The sequence below is a fragment of the Notolabrus celidotus genome, chromosome 21 (genome assembly GCF_009762535.1).
Source record: "Notolabrus celidotus isolate fNotCel1 chromosome 21, fNotCel1.pri, whole genome shotgun sequence".
NCBI lineage: Eukaryota > Metazoa > Chordata > Actinopteri > Labriformes > Labridae > Notolabrus > Notolabrus celidotus.
Genome location: NC_048292.1, coordinates 17,742,983 through 17,762,765, shown reverse-complemented (window position 1 = coordinate 17,762,765; position 19,783 = coordinate 17,742,983). Strand labels below are relative to the sequence as shown.

Genomic DNA, 19,783 nt, shown 5'->3' with positions numbered 1-19,783 from the left:
GCATCAGAGCTGATAATAATAATAATAATAATAATAATAATAATAATAATAATAATAATAATAATAATAATAATAATAATAATAATGCATTTCATTTATAGGCGCCTTTTTGACACCTTACATCATTAAAACAAACATAGTTTAAACAAAAAACAGTAATAAAATGTGATGTCAAAATGTATGAGTTGTGACTATGGGTTCAAGCAGCTCAGAAGGGGCACCTGAAGGCATCACTGTGTGTTCGCTGTGTGTGTTGTGTTAGCTGCTGCTGCTGGCTCCCCTCTGTCCTCCATTAGAGCTCCATCCTCGCTGTACGGCGCAGGCCCGAAGTAGCGCAGCCGCTCTGAGGTTAGTGCCCTACCGCGCAATCTCCATTTATTTCAGCCCCGGCGCAGCCGCATCATCGAACCCGGCAGCGCTCGGGCGAACGATGCAGAGTGTTTAGATGTTGACTGCAGCAGGGTTTTCACACAAAGATGGCTTTTTGAGGGAATCGTGATCTAGGCGCGCAGTGACAATAAGCTCAGAGAGGGGAGAATAGCATTGAATGAATGTTAGGCCGCTGGGCCTGATTCAGCGCTCTGTTTTGTTTCGTATTGCGCGGGTTTCATGCTAGCTGATGCGTTACAAAGGTTTAACATATACTGCACACTGAATTAATCCTTATTCATCATCTGATCATCAGAAAACTGCTGCTTCTCTCGATATTAATCTACATTCATTGATGACCGACGCTGCATCGCCAAATGGTTAGCTAGCTAGCTTATAGCCAAATGTAGGACTAGCTTAGCACTGGGAGGCAGTCTTTGACAACCTGCCCAGCAAGTCGGCTAATACTACACCACAATATCGAGTGTGCTTTAACATTGCCTATTTAATGCTGGCAGTCATGCCCAACTAACTGCATTACATGTTGTGGGAATCGGCCTTATATCAGGCCGTCGTTATAACCAAACATCAGTGTTGTTGTTGAGTCGTGCCATGGATCCTGTTTGCAGGTAGCACAGTCCATGTAGTTAGTACAGGGGGGCACTCAATGCAAATAAAGCTTTTGTGCTGCAGTGAAAGGCGATCCTGCCTAATTTTGTGGATGTGTTTTGGTGGAGAGCAGCGGTTTCACATGTGTTTCAAAGATAAAGCAATGATGGTCAGACCTGTTTAAGTAGATATGCAGTAAGCTGCTCATCATGAAAACAGCAGGTTATTCCCATTCAGACTGCCTCAGTGGTTTACTAACAGAAAGCTTTTCTACATTGACAGTATGGTGATTAAGTCTTGCATTTCCAAGTATAAAGGAGAATATTTTAAGGGCAACTTTTTGTATTAACCCTCCTGATATGTTCGTTTCTCTGGAACAGCATTAATGTTCCTGGGTCAATTTGACCTGGGGCATATTCAATTATCCAAAAGTGTCAGAAATATATTTTTTTTAAATCTAATTTTCAACTCCATTACTAACCATTTAAATCAAGATTTGATCCATTGGTGTTCTTTAATTCTCACAGATCATGGTTCAATGAGGATAACTCACTTGTTTTTCATATAGAATAATGTTAACACTTTTTTAATGTACATTGGAAAGTCCTAAATATAAATACAATAGTTTTACATGACATGGATTTTTGTTTATTTTATTTTTTTATAAAGTGATGTTGATAAAATTAACATGACTCCTTCTGTCACATGCTGTCCAGATTTTTATGCTGCATTTAGCTGGTTTGGAAGGCATATATTGCATAAAATAGACTTTAAAAAGGGTCAATTTGACCCACAACATAACAAGAGGGTTGAATTAAGCACAATTGGGGATGTTGACCCTTGCCTTGTCAGACCATGAAATCAGTCCACCCCTCACACAAAAAAAGCTCACTGATAAACTGACACCACACTGCCTTAAACTGTGAAGAAAATCTTACTTTTTGGCTTTTTTTTTTAATCAGCAATGTCCTTTCAGTTTGTTAGATTTGAACCATGTTTTCTAAATATTGCCAAGCAAAATAAAACAATGCATTAAAATAAAACCTTGTAATTCGTATATTGTTATTTTATAATGCTTATTATGTAATAATACAATTGGAAAAAATACATTTGCATTCATTCTTCAGTTCTAGGAATGTCACAAGTTATGTTCTTGACCAATAAACCCCTATTGATACAGTATGATGCCCTCTATAGGCAGAATAGCAGCAACGCAATTTGCATTGGAAATAGAGGCTCAGCGATAACAGCAAGAGCATAGTTTACTGCAGGGGTTCCCAAACGTTTCAGCCTGTTACCCCCAAATTATAGGTGCCAAAGACTTGCGGCCCCCACTGTCCCTCAAAGTGATTTAATTTAGCTGGTGGTCAGAAAATTAGCCAACCTATATGAGCATGTGTCTGTGTTTCCTGTGCCTTTATGAATTAACCTACTGCTACTTATGGTATTGATAATTAACTGTTCACTACCCCTAAACTTAGGAGTCATGTGGCAAAAAGAAAGGCAGGAAACACATTACATTTCCTATTTTCAAGGTTTTATTTCAAGTTTAGCTACTATTTTTGTGGATATTCTTTACTATAATGGGTAAAATGTACTATTTTTAGATAACTCAAAAAATAAAAACATTCTGGAAGACATCTCACGACCCCCCATTTGTGTCTCGCGACCCCCCAGAGGGTTCCAACCCACATTTTGGGAACCCCTGGTTTATGGTATGATTGTTCCAAGAACGAGGAGGATGACAACTGTGTAAAACTAATCTACCATTTAAATATATACTGCACAAGGGTCACAAGGACTTAGTTTGTGTTAGTGGTATAAGGTATTTGCAGGTTTCTAACACACACAGACAAACACGCCTTTTTATTTCTATATTTCCGTTCCTTGTATTTATATTCATGTAAGAAATAAAATTGTTAAACTGAACTCAAATATGTCAAAGACTGCCTCCTTTTTTGTCCCAAGCCTCTTATTTGTGATTAGCGTGATGCAGTTATGCTGGCATGTGACGTCACTAATCTAACAGTAATATGCATATATGCTCAGCTCTGGTAGGTTTCAACAGATCAGGAATTACTGATTAACAATCTCTGTGCCGTAATAATAAAGAGATGCATGCATTGTGATTATTTCTCACTACATCTCTGCATTTCCTCTCTCCTCAGTCATCACACCCTTGATCCAGCTCTTTAGACCAGACGGCCAATCATGGACGAGCACGTTGTTCACCAGACTGAACAAATGACCACCATTGAAGCCAGCGCCGTAAGCCAACAGATTCATCAGGTGCACTTATTGTATAGTCAGACTGATACATAATAACTGCACCTCAGTCAGATACCATTCAGGTACCAGTGTATCACAATAGTCTGGTTATAAATTAAAGTCTGTTCTACATGAATTTTGCCTTACTGTAGGTACATGTGGCTACCTTCACTGAAGCATCCATGATGAGCGCTGAAGAAGATTCAACGTCTTCGCCAGACGATGATCCGTACGATGACACAGATATCCTCAACTCGGCTGGCACTGATGAGGTCACAGCACACCTAGCTGCTGCAGGTATTGTTTTTTTAATCATCTACAAGAGGAGAAAACCCTCTGGAGTTTATGAATATGAGTTCTTTATTAATTCTATCAAAGTAGTGGTTCATAAACATCATCATGGTGAGTGTAATGTTTCGTACTGAGCAGCAGGTGGTGCTAGAGGACTGTTAGTGGAGGCAGTGCAGTAAACTGGCAACTGTCAAGCTCTTACTGCCACTCTTGATCTTTTTTCCTTATTTTTCTATGACTTTAAATTTTTATTTTACAAAAACAAAACAGCCGTAACACACATCTGTTTGTTACAAATAACCCCTACCCCACCCACACACAAAACCTTAACCAAGAGGGTTCAGCAGGCGCTATCTTCTACAGTGGCTTGGCATATAAAGGAACATAGAAATAATAAGATCTAATTGACATAAAATTAAAAAACAATACAAAACCACTTCTAATTTTCACATTTGATCTTCATTCTGGCCTGTTAATCCCATCAAGATACACGCCCCACTTCAGAAGATATTTTTCTGTTCTGTCCTGCATCCTATAAGACATCCTTTCGTATACAGCGACTGTGCCCAGTTCAGTCAACCAGTTCAGTAAAGGAGGTTCTCCCGGGGTCTTTCAATTCCTGAGGATAATTTGTCGTCCAGTCATAATAGCAGCTTGTATCCATTCGATCAGTGGTTTTAAAAAAGCAGATAACACTGTAGAGCTTAGGACACAGTACAAATTGCCTTTTACAACATTGATCTTTTCTTTTTTAAATGTTATCACTAAATATATCAGTGAACCTCCACTACAACTTGACCTTGTTGTAACCTTCTAAAAATAGAAATTAAAAAAAGTTTCTAATGAAACAAACACTTGTAAAGATAACCACTTAAACCAGAGTGTAAAACATTTTTTAAATGTTGCTCAGTCTGATAACCAGTGTACACTTTTCCTCCTCAGGACCAGTAGGCATGGCAGCAGCTGCTGCAGTGGCAACTGGTAAGAAAAGGAAGAGGCCTCATATCTTTGAATCCAACCCTTCCATCCGCAAGAGGCAGCAGACTCGTCTCCTTAGGTGAGCTCAAAGTTATTTACCTCAAACGTTTAAGCAGTTCACCCTCAAACTCAGTTAAGGTGTTGCTTGTATGGCTTGTATTTATAACAGCGGTGTGTGTGTGTGTGTGTTTACAGGAAACTACGAGCCACCCTGGATGAGTACACCACCAGAGTGGGCCAACAGGCCATCGTGCTGTGTATCTCTCCATCCAAACCCAACCCTATGTTCAAGGTGTTTGGTGCTGCTCCTCTGGAGAACGTGGTGAGTCTTACTGCCAGAGAACATCTTTGTGCTCCAAAAAGAAACACCCTAAGCTCCTCTTTGTTAGCGCAAAATGTCCCTTCATTTTGGCTAAAGGTGTCCCTTTAGCTCTCAGAGATTGCTGGTTACCTTTTATATTACGTCTACATTCATATTTGATTTTGTGCTCTCCAGGTGCGGAAGTATAAAGGCATGATGCTGGAGGATCTGGAGAACGCTCTGGCTGAACACGCCCCCCCTGGTGGAGAGCTTGCCTCAGAGCTCCCTCCTCTCACCATTGACGGCATCCCTGTGTCTGTGGACAAGATGACCCAGGTCCGGATCAGTTCTCCCTTTGTTCATATATTACTGTCTAACCTTTTTCAAAAAACATAACCTTGTATCTCCTGCATCCCAAGCTCTCAGTAAGTTTTCCAGACTTAAACACAGCATTGCTGTTTCCAGCAGAGGGCACCAGCCGTCAAAATATCCCTGCTGTGTTGTATGTTTGTCTCAGCAGGAGCTTAGGCAGTCATATCAAGGTCAAACCAAGAGTTATACTCTTTTTTTCTCACATCCATCAGTGCCTCATTGCGAGTTAGCTTTGTGTTAATTTGATCAGAATAATTTCCAAATTATTTGCACATAATCTTTTGATGAAGGAGTTCAGTATGCACAGTAGTGTTTGCATCTGAAACCAGGCTAGGTACTCTGCCCTACAACTGCACAGAGAAAGGATGTTCCTGCTCTCTGTAGGCCTTTCACTGCAACATTAGCACCACTGCCAGCCTCTCTCTCCTCACCCCAGGGAGCCCGGCTTGTTTACTCTGCCCTCCCAGTGCTGCTGACGCATTCTCTGGATCATCGTCAGACTAGCCAGCATGTCAGCAGCCCTCAGAGACAGCCCTAAAACCCTGGGAGCACCGTAGCCAATCCCAGGGCCAGATGTGTCCTCTGGGGTTAGGTGTTAGCCGGTGCTTGTTTTTCTGGAAGTTGTAGGATGAGATTATCAGGAGTAACCTGTTGCCTCACTTAGCTTGGCATAGACAGGTGAGAAGGTGTGGGGGATGGGGTTGCCTGTTCCTCTCAGAAATGTTGATCATCCTCAGAAGTACATGAATGAGAACTGTAATGAAAGGAAGCCAGTTCAACCTTAGCAAGTCTGATCCATACCAGGAAGGCCTTATTGTCTTCTATGCAGACATCTGCAGTAAGTATGGCACAGATACAGAGAAATCCCAAGTGAGTTTTAGTGACGCAGGTAAAGGATTGGCCAATCAGATTTATGGAGCATCTGCAGCAGGTGATCCCGGGTCTAGCCTGAGCCCATAATTACCCCCTAGCTTTGTAAAGGCCAGGGACCCAGCGATATAGCCTCCTTCCTAAATACTGATTGGACCATTGCTTGGAGGATTAGGATTGGGGGGGCTGGGTAGTGGGTTCCAGGACAACATGCCACTTAACTCAGTAGTCACTGTAATTAGGCCATCTGGCCGTGCAAACATGCATCCACATACACCCACGCATGGGCCTGCCACAGGTGGAAATGCAAGCATCGCTTTTGCTACTAAGTCCTTTTTCTGCGGCTGATCCAAATTGTTCTGTCAGAAAGCCAAGTGCTGGCTGAGGTGAAGCCCCTTCACCGCAGCCATGGGATGCGTTTTCAGTTTCCCAAAGCCAGCGTGGTTAAGTGATGACCCTCCTTTTTTTCCATTCAGAATCCATTTTGTCTTATCTGTGTGCCGTAAAGAACTCAGCAGAGAGGTGATGTGTGATTGTGAGTCAGAAAAAAGGGGGTCTAAAAGAGGGCGGAGGAAGGGATTTATTTCTCCCAGAACCAAATTTAGACCGTGATGTCAAGGCAGGCAGACGCTGCAGTGCCTCATTGTGCAATATAATCCCCCGGTGATGCTTGCATATGACCAGGACACTGAGGACATGGGCACTAAACCCCACCCTGACCTGTTAGGGAGCATGAGCTAGTCCAGGAAGTGGTATTGTGATGGTGAGGGGATATGTGAGCAGCTAGATTCCACACATGAAGATCATATGTTGGAGCATTTATATATAATTTTATATAAGTCTAGTAGCTTTTTGAATCCCTACACTCAACACTAAACAAGCTATTTCCCTTTGACTGTGAAAGAGACACAGATTCATTGGAGCTCTCACTGATCAGTCTCCAGTAATAAGATGATAATCTGTGTCCACAGACTCACACACAGTGAGTGATTGAAGTTAATCTTGTGTTTTTCTTTCTCATTGATTTTCTTATTAACTACATTGACCAGCCTGTCCTTGTTAATACCTCTGCTAATTGTAGGCTAGCCCTAGCTAAGAGAGGTTATTCTGTGTAAGATCACCTCAGATGTTCCCTCGGTGTCCATCAGACACCCCAGGCTGGAGCCACAACCATAGATTAGTCTGTTAATAAACACGATCGTACGGTTCTCCTTTTAGAAAGCCTGCTTCTATTTGCAGGTCATGACTACCTCAGCAGCCTGCAGCAGGTGCCTGATCAATACTCCCCTCCTCTTGCTGCCTGCCTGCCTGCTCAAGGGCATGTGTGTGTTACTGTGTCTGTGTGGGAATAATCAGCCTTGCACTTCAGAGAGATGTTAAAGGAATCATTCTCTTTCTCTATGCATGTGTTTTTTTTCGCTGCAGGCCCAGCTGCGAGCGTTCATCCCAGAGATGCTGAAGTACTCCACAGGCCGAGGGAAGCCCGGCTGGGGTAAAGAGAGCTGCAAGCCGGTGTGGTGGCCCGAGGACATCCCGTGGGCCAACGTCCGCAGTGACGTGCGCACAGAAGAGCAGAAACAGAGGGTGAGAGGAATGCTTGTGGAAAGACGGCATACTTTTGTTGAGCCCTAGAGAGAGTTACTTTCTTCTTTCTTTGCCTTATTTAAACAGCTGTTTTTAGTTTTAAGTTGAACACTCTGCATAATAGCAGATAAGGAAAAATCATAAGCATGCATACTTTAAGAGATGCCATACTTTTGATCATCCAAAGTAGTAGCTTAATTGAGGCCCCTGACATTTGAGATACCGTGATGATTTTACTGCAGAATTAGTTGGCTCAAGAGAGTTGATTTAATCAGATTTAATCAGATTCTTTGTTCATTTTTTTTATTATATAAATTGAAAGACACTTTAATAGTTTCTTTTTCTATTGTGAACTAGGGCTGTCAAAATTGCTCCAAAATGACATTCGAATATTCGCTCTAAAAAATCCCATAGGTTCGAACTATTCGAATATCTATATTTGCGCATTATGTCAATCACAGGTGGACAAACTAATACAAGGAGACATAACTACTTGTATATGTATTTTTATTTAAGATATAACATGCCTAAAACATACCTACACATTACAAAACAAGTAAATGACCTAATGGTCTATACCGTAACACTTTGAAGACCTCTCGCTCGCCCCCCTCCCCTCTCTGTGCGTAATGCGCTGAGTGAGTGCTGAACAAGACTTGTGCGAGCAATTAAAGGTCCTGACTCTTGTCCCTAATATAGGCAGGCTTCATTCAGTGATTGAAGCAAATATTATTAACTTTAATTGAAGTTAAAGTTAAAAATGAAAAAGTAGTGCACTTACATTCTTGACGCTAGTATGAAAAAAAAAGAGGAAAAGCTGCATTTTATCCCAGTGTCACTGATTGTCGGGCTCTTTTAGTCCACTGTCAATGTAGGGTCTTAGGCCTGACAGGTTATTTGCCAAAAACACAAACAGTCCACACGTGAAGAGGCCAGTGCCGATCTCTTTTTATTCACTATATTCCCAGCGGAGGAAAAGACGCGTTCAGAGCGCACTGAGGATCCGGGGACGGAAGGATTTCTCTCTGCCGTCTTCACGCTGTGCATGTGTGACTCCTGTGACCTGTCCCTGACCCGTCATGCAGTGCGCCCACTCGCAAAGCAGCCGCTGATGTGTTTTTTTCCACAATCGAATATTAATTTTCAGAATCGAATCTCCGTTTTTTTTTTTAATATTCGAATATATATTCGAATTTAGAATATTCGTTGACAGCCCTATTGTGAACTGAACTTCCTGAGTGAATGGTCTGGTTCTGTGGTCCCCTAACGCCTGCAATGTGTCTACTAGGGGACAGATCCCAAATACCAGCTATATCTAAAAGAACATTTTCTGTTATCATGGTGGGCCTGATTACGGCTTCAAGAGTTATTCTAAGACATTGGAAAACAGCTGTGTCTCCTAATCTGAGGGAATGGATGGATGCAATGGTAGAGACAGCGTCCTACGAGTCTATGCTCTGCAGACTGAAGGGCAACATGGAGGACGGGACGAGCCCCTGGGAACTTTTTTGGAAATATTCAAAACCAGATAAAAACACTGGAACCAGAGCCTAAACGCAGTACACTTTTATTTAATGGACTGGATTTTCATTTCATTTCTCCTCATAAGTGATATATTTGTTTTGATTGTCTAATCTCTTTTTGTGCCAGAGTATGTCCACTCCAAAACAAGCCTCAGTCTTTGAAAACACCACAAAAATTTTAATGAAAAAAAACAACCACTTTAATAGGAGATGGAAAAGTCCACCAAATTGGCATCAAGTTGATTTTGCATCTTTAACTCATTCTAAAGAGTCATATCTGAACACACATTCTTGTTTTATAATTATATCTATAAGACCATACTGTTATCTTTCATGTTTCAATCATCATCAATAATCCTGTAACAAAATTCCCCACATAAATGTATACCAACTCTCCCCCAGGTGTCTTGGACGCAGGCGTTGCGAACCATCGTAAAGAACTGTTACAAGCAGCACGGCCGTGAAGATCTGCTGTACGCTTTTGAAGACCAACAGATCCACCCTGCAGCAGTCGCCCAGCACCACCTCACCGCTGCACAGAGCATAGCACACCTCGTGCCCTCACAGACTGTGGTACAGACCGTCAACAATCCTGACGGGACAGTGTCGCTCATCCAGGTATGTCTTCGTCTCTGCTCTTGATCTTTATAGTCACACAGATTGAATGAACAGTTGTTTTGTGGTTTTAATATTCTGTCAGTTCAGTTGTTGAGTTTTGTGGCTGCACGTCTCTCTTCAGGTCGGCACAGGACACACAGTCGCCACCTTGGCAGATGCTTCAGAGCTACCGGGTGTTACAGTTGCACAGGTCAATTACTCTACTGTGACTGATGGAGAGGTAACTGAACACAGCTTTTACTGCTATTTTACAGAACAATTCAACACACACTGTTACCTTCATGTACTTTCAGTATGTAATAGAGATGTTACTTTTGTAGGTGGAGCAGAACTGGGCCACCCTCCAAGGCGGGGAGATGACAATCCAAACCACTCAGGCCTCAGAGGCCACCCAGGCTGTAGCATCTCTGGCTGAAGCCGCTGTCGCTGCTAGTCAGGAGATGCAGCCTGGAGCCACCGTCACAATGGCACTGAACAGGTGAGGAGGATGTTGGTTAAATAAGACTCTCTTAATGTGCAGAATTATCCTTATCTTTTGTAAAAAATTAAAAATAAAAAACATGTACAAACTAGGGCTGCACGATATTGGAAAAAAAGATATTGATATCTTTTTTATGTACCTATACACAATTATCAACAGTCATTAGTACGGTTTTACTATTTACTATTTGGATCTTTAAGTCTTTCAAATTAGACCCCCAAATAATTTAGCTACACTGGGTCCAGCCCTCTGATAGCAGCTTTGACACCTGCACAAAGAAGTAACAATTAAATCTGTCAATTTTAAAAATTACGTTTGATCTGCATCACCAGTCCCTTGATGGTAACTTCAAATTAAACGAAAAGTCGTCACCCTCCTCTTATGCATGCAATTTTCACAAAACTACACTGTACATGCTCTCCAGCACTGGGACAAGCGGAAATACAGTCTCAAAATCTGTCTTTGCCATTTGCCACTGCAGCAGCATCGCGTGCATGTTTACATTTTGCAGTCATGCGACCCACAGACTCTGCATGAACAGCGATCAGTTGTCTATGTGTTAAATTGAGGGGCTGCTTAGTGTTACCAGGTAGACTATTCAATCATTTTTATTTATAAAGCGATTTTCATACCTTGACATTGTAACACAAAGTGCTATACATAAAACCAACTTAAAATAGAATAAATTAAGAAAAAGATCCCGACCCCAAAACCACCCCACAATCCTATGGTTAAAAACACGAACTGAGGACACGCCCTCATGATATCTTAATGACGAAACACTGGAGGAAACATAAGATGTTAAAACTCAACACAGGAAAATAAAATCACTGAAATAAAATAAATTTCTAAGATAATAAGAGACTAAAATATTAAACCATTAAAAGAAAATAAGATGCTGTACTTAAATTAAATAAATGAATAAATAAGTACATAAATAAATAAAGTAGAATAAAAGTGAGTAAAATTTGAACTAGATAATAAATAAATAAATAAAAATGTTAAGAATAAATCTCAGTTAAAAGCGAGACTAAAAAGGTCTGTCTTGAGTTTGCTTTTAAAAATGTTGATGCTCTGTGCAGCCCTCAGATCTTCAGGTAGAGTGTTCCACAGGCGTGGGCCGTGATGATAAAAGGCTGCCTCACCGTGAGTCTTTGTTCTTACTGTTGGAACCATTACAAGTCCGGTACCTGAGGACCTGAGGGCTCTCACTGGCTCATATGATAAAAGCAAATCTGATAAATAAGAAGGGCCAAGACCATTAAGATATTTAAAAACCAATAAAATAATCCTGAAATCTATTCTAAAAGATACAGGATATTGTCATAGATCACTCATGAAAAACCCCAAAAATGATGACTGTGTGTCTCGACTCAGGTCATATGACTGCAATGTATCTGTTGCGCACATTGCAGTTTCATTGGTCAGACGATATATCATTCATCCCTTGTACATACACTGTCAGATTTGGTGCTTAGTTATCAGTAACTCAATTTTCAGGGATCTTCACTTAGCAAGCAAAAACTGCTGAGCCTTTGAAGAATCCATAATCACTCAAGCGGCGCGAACAACTGCATAAAAAAACTGACGACTATCAGGGCCAGTGACCAGGGTCCCCAGGAGATGGGAGTCAAGTACCTGGCATCTTAGTTCAGCATGTTATTAATTAGCCTTTAGCTATTAAAGGTGTATGCAAGGCGTACCACCATTAAACTGAGTGTTGGCTTATATTTCCACATGCTCATGCTCCAGCACATTTTGCTTATTTAAAATCAGTAGCTTACGTTTTAGTGCTTGATTGTTTTAAAGATAGTGAAAGCTAAGTATACTGAGTTTCTAGAAAAAGAGCTTTTTGCTCTCATGTTACTTCATGCAGCCTCAGCAGCTAGTGCTTTAGCATGGACAGAGGTTGTTGTTGGTGAAGTCTTTTTCTGTAGGGAAATCAGACACACCGTTTTATTCAGATGGGATCTACGGTAGAATCTTCAACCATGTCCCATCACAGCACAAGTGTCTTCGCCTTCTGATTACAACACAAGATTGCCCATTCATAAAATGAAAAGTCTTTGTAGTAGCTCCAGCTACAACTTTATTTTACTTTAAAGGTTTTATTCTCATGATGTTTCACATTAACATAAAAAGGACTTAAGGTTGTGAAATCCTCAGTCAGTTGTTGCTGAATCGCTGACATGTTAGCTGTTTTCTCACTGCGCTAGTGTCAAGGCAATAATTTCAGATGTGTATGGGTATGTCCCACTGGGGCTTGTTACCTGCACCCACCTGAGTCCTCCCTGCTCTCCACCTGCCCTCCCCCCCTCCTGTTTACCTGCACTGACTACTCTCTGCTCCACAGGCTGTGGAACATTTTGTCTCTGTTTACCACCTCTAGAGCTTTTTTCTCTCACAGTAATTTTATTTATCAGCTATGATCAACTATAACACTCAATAAGTTTCCCCAAGGCTTTATATGTAGAATTTAATGCTATTGTTCCCAGATTTAAAAGCCATGGTTGAAGAGCACATCATACAGTTGGGGTGCCATTGACAGAGACATCTTCAATGCAACATTACTGCTTACTGTCTCACTCAGTGCTTTGCCAGCTCCCCCTCCTCTTATCTCTCCTCCATAGTTCAATCTCACATGTGATTATCAACCAAGCTGTGAACATTTCCATTAGTTCATAAGAAAGCTGGTGTGGTAATAGGCTCGTGGTAATGCCACTGGACAGATCTGGTTAATAAAACTGCTTTGTTAGACCCACAGCACCTGGCCTTTAGGGAGATGTGACAGATTCTCCATAAGTCCAGACTAGAAAAGCCTCTTAAGGCTCATACACTCCTACATCTTCACCCTGCATCTCGCTAATAACCCTGTCCTTTGTGAGCAGAGAGTGTGTGTGTGTGTGTGTGTGTGTGTGTGTGTGTGTGTGTGTGTGTGTGTGTGTGTGTGTGTGTGTGTGTGTGTGTGCGTGTGTGTGCCCTTTACTACCTTGTCCCAATGATTTTGTCAGGAAGTCGTTACCAGTGAACTGTAGACATCTAACACCAATACTTATATTTCTAACAATAAACTGTGCAAAGAGAAGCTTTAATTTTTCTCTGCTTCTATAATCTGTTTATTATATCTGATGTGTGTGTGTGTGTGTGTGTGTGTTTGTGTGTGTTGCAGTGAGGCAGCTGCCCATGCTGTGGCAACGCTTGCAGAGGCCACTCTACAAGGCGGAGGGCAGATTGTCCTGGCAGAGACGGCAGCTGCAGTCGGGGCACTGGCAGGGGTTCAAGATGCCACAGGTACATATTCATGTTTAATGATAGTTTGACACATAACATGCAAAGTGCACCTCAAAGGACAGAATTTACATAGAGTTATATAACATATAAAGACACCTGTATAGCTGTACATGACGGTAGATGATAGTTTTGAGACACTTTGGAACCCCAGTTGGAGACGTATATAGTAGAGGCTCAGCCTGAAAGTGTAAGAAGCGCTAAGGTGAGCTATTTTAAGGTCTAAAAGCTTCACTGTAAAATATCTGGGATTAAATCAAATGAGCCACACATTTGTTTTTCTCTTTTCAGTATATTACTGTGTTGAGTTTTAATGTCTGTTATGGAGAAAATGCCCAATGAGCACCGACTAGTTAAAATCAGATGTGGGCAGCTTAGACTTAATTTCAATGACATTTTAACAAGCAGAAAACGTCTATAACATCAAGGTGTCTCAAAACAGAATTTAGTCTTTACATTTAAACAACTTGTACATAGTGGCGTTGAAAGGAGGACAGATATTCTCTTTTATTTTCCAGCGTTAACTGAAATCACACCGTTATTTCACTCACTATGTCATGTTAACACAACTGTCAATGTTTTAATTCTGTATTCCAAAAATGATTACGTTTGAAAAAAAAAGACGGAGGTTCAACTTCTTTTGTTTGTTTTTTTCTCAGACAAAAATCATGAATACTACACTTTATGGGCGGTGCAATGTTAACGAGAAGACATCTTAAAGGTAGCAATTTTAAACATTGTAGTAGGAAAGGAAAAGGAAAAAAAGACTGTGCATGCTCAGGCTCTTAGTTTGCCCTACTCTGTCTTTGAAGGCCCAGAGATGCCTCAGTTGATTGCCATGTAACGACAACAGTGATGTATTAAGTCTTGGAGGCAGACAGTGATGAGTGCTGTATTGAGTGCTGTATCTTTTCACCGGTAGTTATAGACGTTTCTTAAACGTCAGACAGTTGCTCACTGGGTGAGATGAAAGGGTCTGTGTGTGTAAAACAGTAGGGGTGAAATATTTTGTACACATTTGATGATGATGTTTTCTGTATAGATTGTTGGTGCCAGACGTCTTCTTTTTTGCATTGAACAAATACCACTGCGTTAAATAGGCTACATATTTATGGTCACAACAAACATCATTCACATTGCATCTATTTCATTCATTTTATCTGAGTAGTGAATTTCTAAGATGCCTCACCTAGTTGGACTAGTTTCTGTCTTCTGTGATTCTCACTGAGCCCCTGCCAGCTACATCTACTTCATCTTGAATTAAATGAGTGGTCTAACCAGTTGGAGACTTCAGGGATATTTTGTAAGAGTTTGATTAAAAAAGAAATAAAGTAATAGATCAATTTTATCAAGGAACTTTCGGCCCCACATTCTGACTAATTGCCACTTGTGTATGTTCCTCAGCCAATGGCATTTCTAATTAGTCTTACAAAGTGTAAGCTTCCCTGCAGTAGCACTGCGGTGAGACCTCTGAGCTCCTACACTCTAATCTACTTCGTGCTGATGTGACAGATGGTGTGTGTGTGTGTGCGTATCTTGTAGCATACTCCCTGCTTTTAATGATACGTTAGCTGCATCGCCCTATAGCCAACCTTCTCACATGCATACTGCATGCACTGCTGTGGCAGTGTGGGTCTGCTGGGAATGGAGCACTTTGTAATGACATCCTCCCATCGCTGTTGCACGGTGTTAACGACCATTTTTAGCATATGCTCAGACAATATCTAGAGGGTGGAAATGTAGAGCTGGCACTTAGAATCTTGAATTGATCACGAAATGTAGCTTGTGTATTTCAGCTGCAAAAAAACACAAATGTACAGGTTTAAATGAAGCAGTGAACACATCATGTATGGAGAGCTTTTGTCTATGGCTTTACATTTCTTGTTTAGGTTATAAGTCAGTAGGAGTTTTAATTAATTCCCTTATTGTATTTCTTTGAATATGCCAGAACAATTTGATCCATGTATTTCTTTCATCAGATGAATGGTTGAATCAGGGTTATTTTAATCAGTGCAAATGATACAACAATTACAAAGCTACAACATTAAAGTTAAATTCCAGCATGTGAGGGTGTTTCAGCCAGACAAAAAATGTAGTTACACTCAAACAAAAACAAAAAAATGTGTTCCTTATCTTCTTCACAGTTCCATCCTACAGTGGGATAAATGCAGACACACACTCGCACAAAAAGCTTATCAAGGGGCATGAGCAGATGTCTTAGGGGCCCTCCTAAAGAGAGCAGATTACCTAAAGTAGCCGTCCAGCTGTATGTTGTTTCTGTCTGTCCAGTTTATAAAGCTTAGAGTATTAAAGAAAAAAAATTAAAGAAACCAAAAAGGGTGTTTGAGTGTGTATTTACATATTTCTTACAAGAACAAGGCTACGAAAGGACGTTTTGACATTTAAAGTAGCAAAGTGGAAAACACAATAATGAACCATGTAGGTCCTAGTGACAGAAATAATTCCAGAAAGCATTTAAGTAGCGTACAAGTGCAGAAAAGTCGCCTGCATCTTTTTTATGTATTCCAGAAAATGGCGAGCTAACAAGGCCCCATAAAAAGTCCACCAAAAAACTCCTTTGTACTTCATTGTTGACCCCAGATACTGGCAAAAAATTTAAGCCACCACAAGAAATAAGTGATCATCTGTTTCGATTTCACAGGAATACAATGAAGTTTGATTTAAAAGTAGATTTTATTAAGTTATTTACAGTGGTAGAATATCAAAATTCTAAATCAGGTTTAACTACAAGTCTAAATGTAAAGGACTGTCGCTGCAAGAAGCAAATGCTAAACATTGTTTAAAATGCAAACTCCATCTTGCTAGTGTATGTTTGCACACTAGTGTAAATTCAAGCTTCTCAAATGTAACATCTGCACCTTTTTATTGTTTGACGTCTTTGGTTCTAAACCACGAGGACTCATTTTGCTGCAACCGCTCACTTCAGCGACTAATGGAGCTGCCAAAGCCAGTCCTTCCCCCGTCTATTGACCTTAGCTAATCACTGTAGTGCTCCACACGAGTGGAGAGCGGCATTTGAAGTGCACTGATCCAGACACCACTGATTGGCTTGTGTAGGAACCCTTTTCTGTCAAAGGCATGCAGACACACACACTTAACACACACAGACTAATGTATACACAGGGCCACAACAGACACGACCCTCAATATTTGGGTAAGAATGAGTGAGGCACTTCACTCACTTACTGTGCCGTGTGTATAAGTCACCATGCCAGGCCAGTGCCCTCCATCATAATCACCACCAGCACAATTACCTGCATCAGCAAAAACTTAACCCTGTCACAAATCACTGGCAAGTGGGCTTAGCAAGGGTCACATTGGAGGGCTTACAATTACCAGCTAACCTCATAAAGAGCTGATTTTAGGGAAGGAGACATGAAAGATGAATAATGCTACATTATTTGTTTTTGTACTTTCATCTTTTTTTAAAAATCATTCAACATTAAAAGTTGTTTAGATTGATTTGAATGTGTCTCTTTGTCATCCCTGATTATTATTTGAAAGGATTCATGGGTAATGTGTATGTGGTGTGTTTAACGTCCAGTGTCTTAGCACGCAGTAATGGAAGCGGGTATGAGCCACCACCATCCCCTACACTGACCTTCTTGCCTGCTTGTGACACTGTGACAGCTTGCAGGGTGGGGCAGCAGCCCACGTGACTGCAGCAATAATCCCTACAGGCACACACACACACACACACACACACACACACACACACACACACACACACACACACACACACACACACACAGCTGGGCATGGGAGGAAACGGGCTGAGAACGTTCAATTGGACCATTGTTCGGAAATGCCGTCTCTGTAACATGGCCGCCTCCTGTCTCAGACAACTACCTGGACTTGAACGCCTCATGAGCACTGTGTCAAACTCTTATTAATTAGATTAGCTCTTTTATCTAGCATTTATTTAAACTGAAAGATGTAACTGCAGACCCTTTAATAAAAATGACAGGCATCTGAAAAAATGTATCACGTTGTGTGTCTAAAACCAAAATGTCTCTCCATCCTCTCAGGTCTTGTCCAGATTCCAGTAAGCATGTACCAGACAGTTGTGACCAGCCTCGCCCAGGGCAACAGGCCGGTCCAGGTCGCAATGGCACCTGTTGCCACACGCATAGATAACACTGTCACCTTGGATGGCCAAGCAGTAGAGGTTGTGACCCTGGAACAGTGACATTGGTGAACCTGGAAGGAGTAGGAGGCACTGAAAGGCTGCCCTGGAGATTTGTTTATCCTACTGTTTTCCAAGGAACCACATTGTGTACTATGTCAGATATTTTAAATGTACATCTGCAGGGGAGGCATTGCGTTTACTATGTAAAGATGGTTTTTTTTGTTGGTGTATTTTTTCTCCCCTTTAGCGACATGTTTTTTTTTAGCTCTGTGATGTTGAGAATTTTTGTATTTATTTCTTCACTTCAAGCAAAGATGAACCAAAAAGCCCGGGAGGAAAGCCACCACTGATTCACCCAGAGTGTGTTACTGTCACTGCTCTTGATTTTCATTGTCGTCTATGTGCTTGACTGTTAGGATTTATGTTAAATTCAGTGCCATGGTTAGAAATCACTCCTCTCTGTTATCCTTAATATTGATCCGTGCTCTAAATTGTACTCTTTCCACCTTGACTCACCTGAAACTCTCTTAATATACAGAACAGCATGTGAGCTGTAGACACTCCCAGACATAAAATGATGAAATATAACATTGAAACCCATCTCGTTGTGTGCTTTTCCCCGTGCTGTTTTCTGTAGTCCACGCACATGCCAAGATTTGTGAAGACTCAGGATATATATTGAGGTTTTTTGTACCGCTCAACTGAGCTGTCTTCCTGAAGCAGCCATACCAAAACCCTTCATTTACAGAGCATGGATAGAAGCACCCCTCGCTGTTGATTTTTCTGAACATGAACTTCTTTGTAAGTCACCCAGGACTTTGTGGTGGTCTACATCACTCTTTATTTCACACACATTTGTTTTTGCTTAGGAACTGCAGTATTCATGGCACAGAGGTTAGAAAAAGCATTTTTCTAAATATCGCAACAAAACCATAGCTCGCAAAAAATGGACACCGTTCAATGCGGCTGTAATAATTGGTTCCACTGTCACCAGTATTTAAAAACAAAGTCCAATAAAATGGCTGCTGTTCACCATGTGTGTCTGTTTTAATTATTAATACACTGTCCATCTAAATGCAGCAATACATTCATATGTTATACTCTCAAGTGATAACTATAAAGGTTTTTCATTAACCCTCCTGTTATGTTGCGGGTCAAATTGACCCTTTTTAAAGTTCAAAAATCAAAAAAAAATGTTTAAAGTATTTCTTCGGTATGAAACATCTTTGCTTGGCTTAATAGGTGAATTCAACATATAAAATTAAAATGGTTCATTTCACATTTTAGGCAATATATGTCTTCCAAACCAGCTAAAAACTGCCTAAAAATCTGGGCAGCATGTGACAGAAGAGGTGTCTCGTGTTAATTTATCAACATCACTTCATTTTAAAAAAAAAATCAAAATTCTAAATAAAACAAAATCTTTGTCATGTAAAACTATTGTATTTATGTTTAGGTCTTTCCAATGTACATTTAACAAAGTTTGAATGTGATATTTCATTAAAAGCGAGTGAGTTATCCTCATTAAACCATTATCTGTGAGAATTAAAGAACACTTTTGCACCAAATATTGATTTAAATGTTTCATAATGGAGGTAATAATGAGATTTAAAAAATGTTTATTGGGATTATTTTTGGTTCTGACACTTTTGGATCATTAAATACGCACCGGGTCAAATTGACAGAGGAACATTATTCAGGGTTCCCTCGCGTCCTGGAAAACCTGGAAAACCTGGAAAACAGTTGACCAGTTCTCCAGTACTGGAGAACACCAGGAAAATGGGAGAAAAAGTCAAATGTCCTGGAAAATCACATATAGTCCTGGAAAATGATTCCAACATGGCTGCGTGCGACCTGACCCGATTAACAAAACACATCCCCATTCATTGAAAGTTGAGTGCACGCTGTGCTGGAAAAGACAGCGACACTGCATAACTTTTTTCACATCTTTTCTCCTTCACTTCAAAGAGTCTTATATTTAAGTTATAATGTGGCCAGTGGAGTCGGGCAGAGAGCTTGGGGGTCTGCGCCTCACAACTTTCTCTGCAGGCTGAGAGCTCAATTACCGTACTCTAGCTCAG

The 19,783-nt window shown here is 40.8% G+C and overlaps 1 protein-coding gene across 4 annotated transcripts; it reads left to right on the top strand.

Moving 5' to 3' along the window:
• The first annotated feature begins 219 nt into the window (after positions 1 to 219).
• Positions 220 to 18,737, top strand: nrf1 (nuclear respiratory factor 1). 4 transcript variants are annotated; one of them, XM_034673635.1, is made up of 13 exons: positions 220 to 348; positions 3,147 to 3,246; positions 3,399 to 3,543; positions 4,480 to 4,594; positions 4,711 to 4,837; positions 5,012 to 5,152; positions 7,484 to 7,642; positions 9,568 to 9,783; positions 9,905 to 10,003; positions 10,104 to 10,261; positions 13,434 to 13,555; positions 14,212 to 14,273; positions 17,602 to 18,737. In XM_034673635.1, exons 2-12 carry the CDS (start codon positions 3,190 to 3,192, stop codon positions 14,253 to 14,255), a joined length of 1,383 nt encoding a protein of 460 aa, XP_034529526.1. In that variant the 5' UTR covers positions 220 to 348; positions 3,147 to 3,189; the 3' UTR covers positions 14,256 to 14,273; positions 17,602 to 18,737. The 4 variants fall into 4 exon arrangements, with proteins under 4 accessions (XP_034529526.1, XP_034529525.1, XP_034529524.1 ...); XM_034673634.1 differs by having other exon boundaries at positions 3,147 to 3,267; XM_034673633.1 differs by lacking the exon at positions 14,212 to 14,273.
• Positions 18,738 to 19,783: the final 1,046 nt, after the last annotated feature.

Coding starts and splice junctions, on each gene's coding strand:
- nrf1 (XM_034673632.1), top strand. CDS start 3,190: ATGGACGAGCACGTTGTTCACCAGACTGAACAAATGACCACCATTGAA. Junction 3,268..3,398: donor TAAGCCAACAGATTCATCAG/GTGCACTTATTG, acceptor GCCTTACTGTAG/GTACATGTGGCTACCTTCAC. Junction 10,262..13,433: donor GTCACAATGGCACTGAACAG/GTGAGGAGGATG, acceptor TGTGTGTTGCAG/TGAGGCAGCTGCCCATGCTG.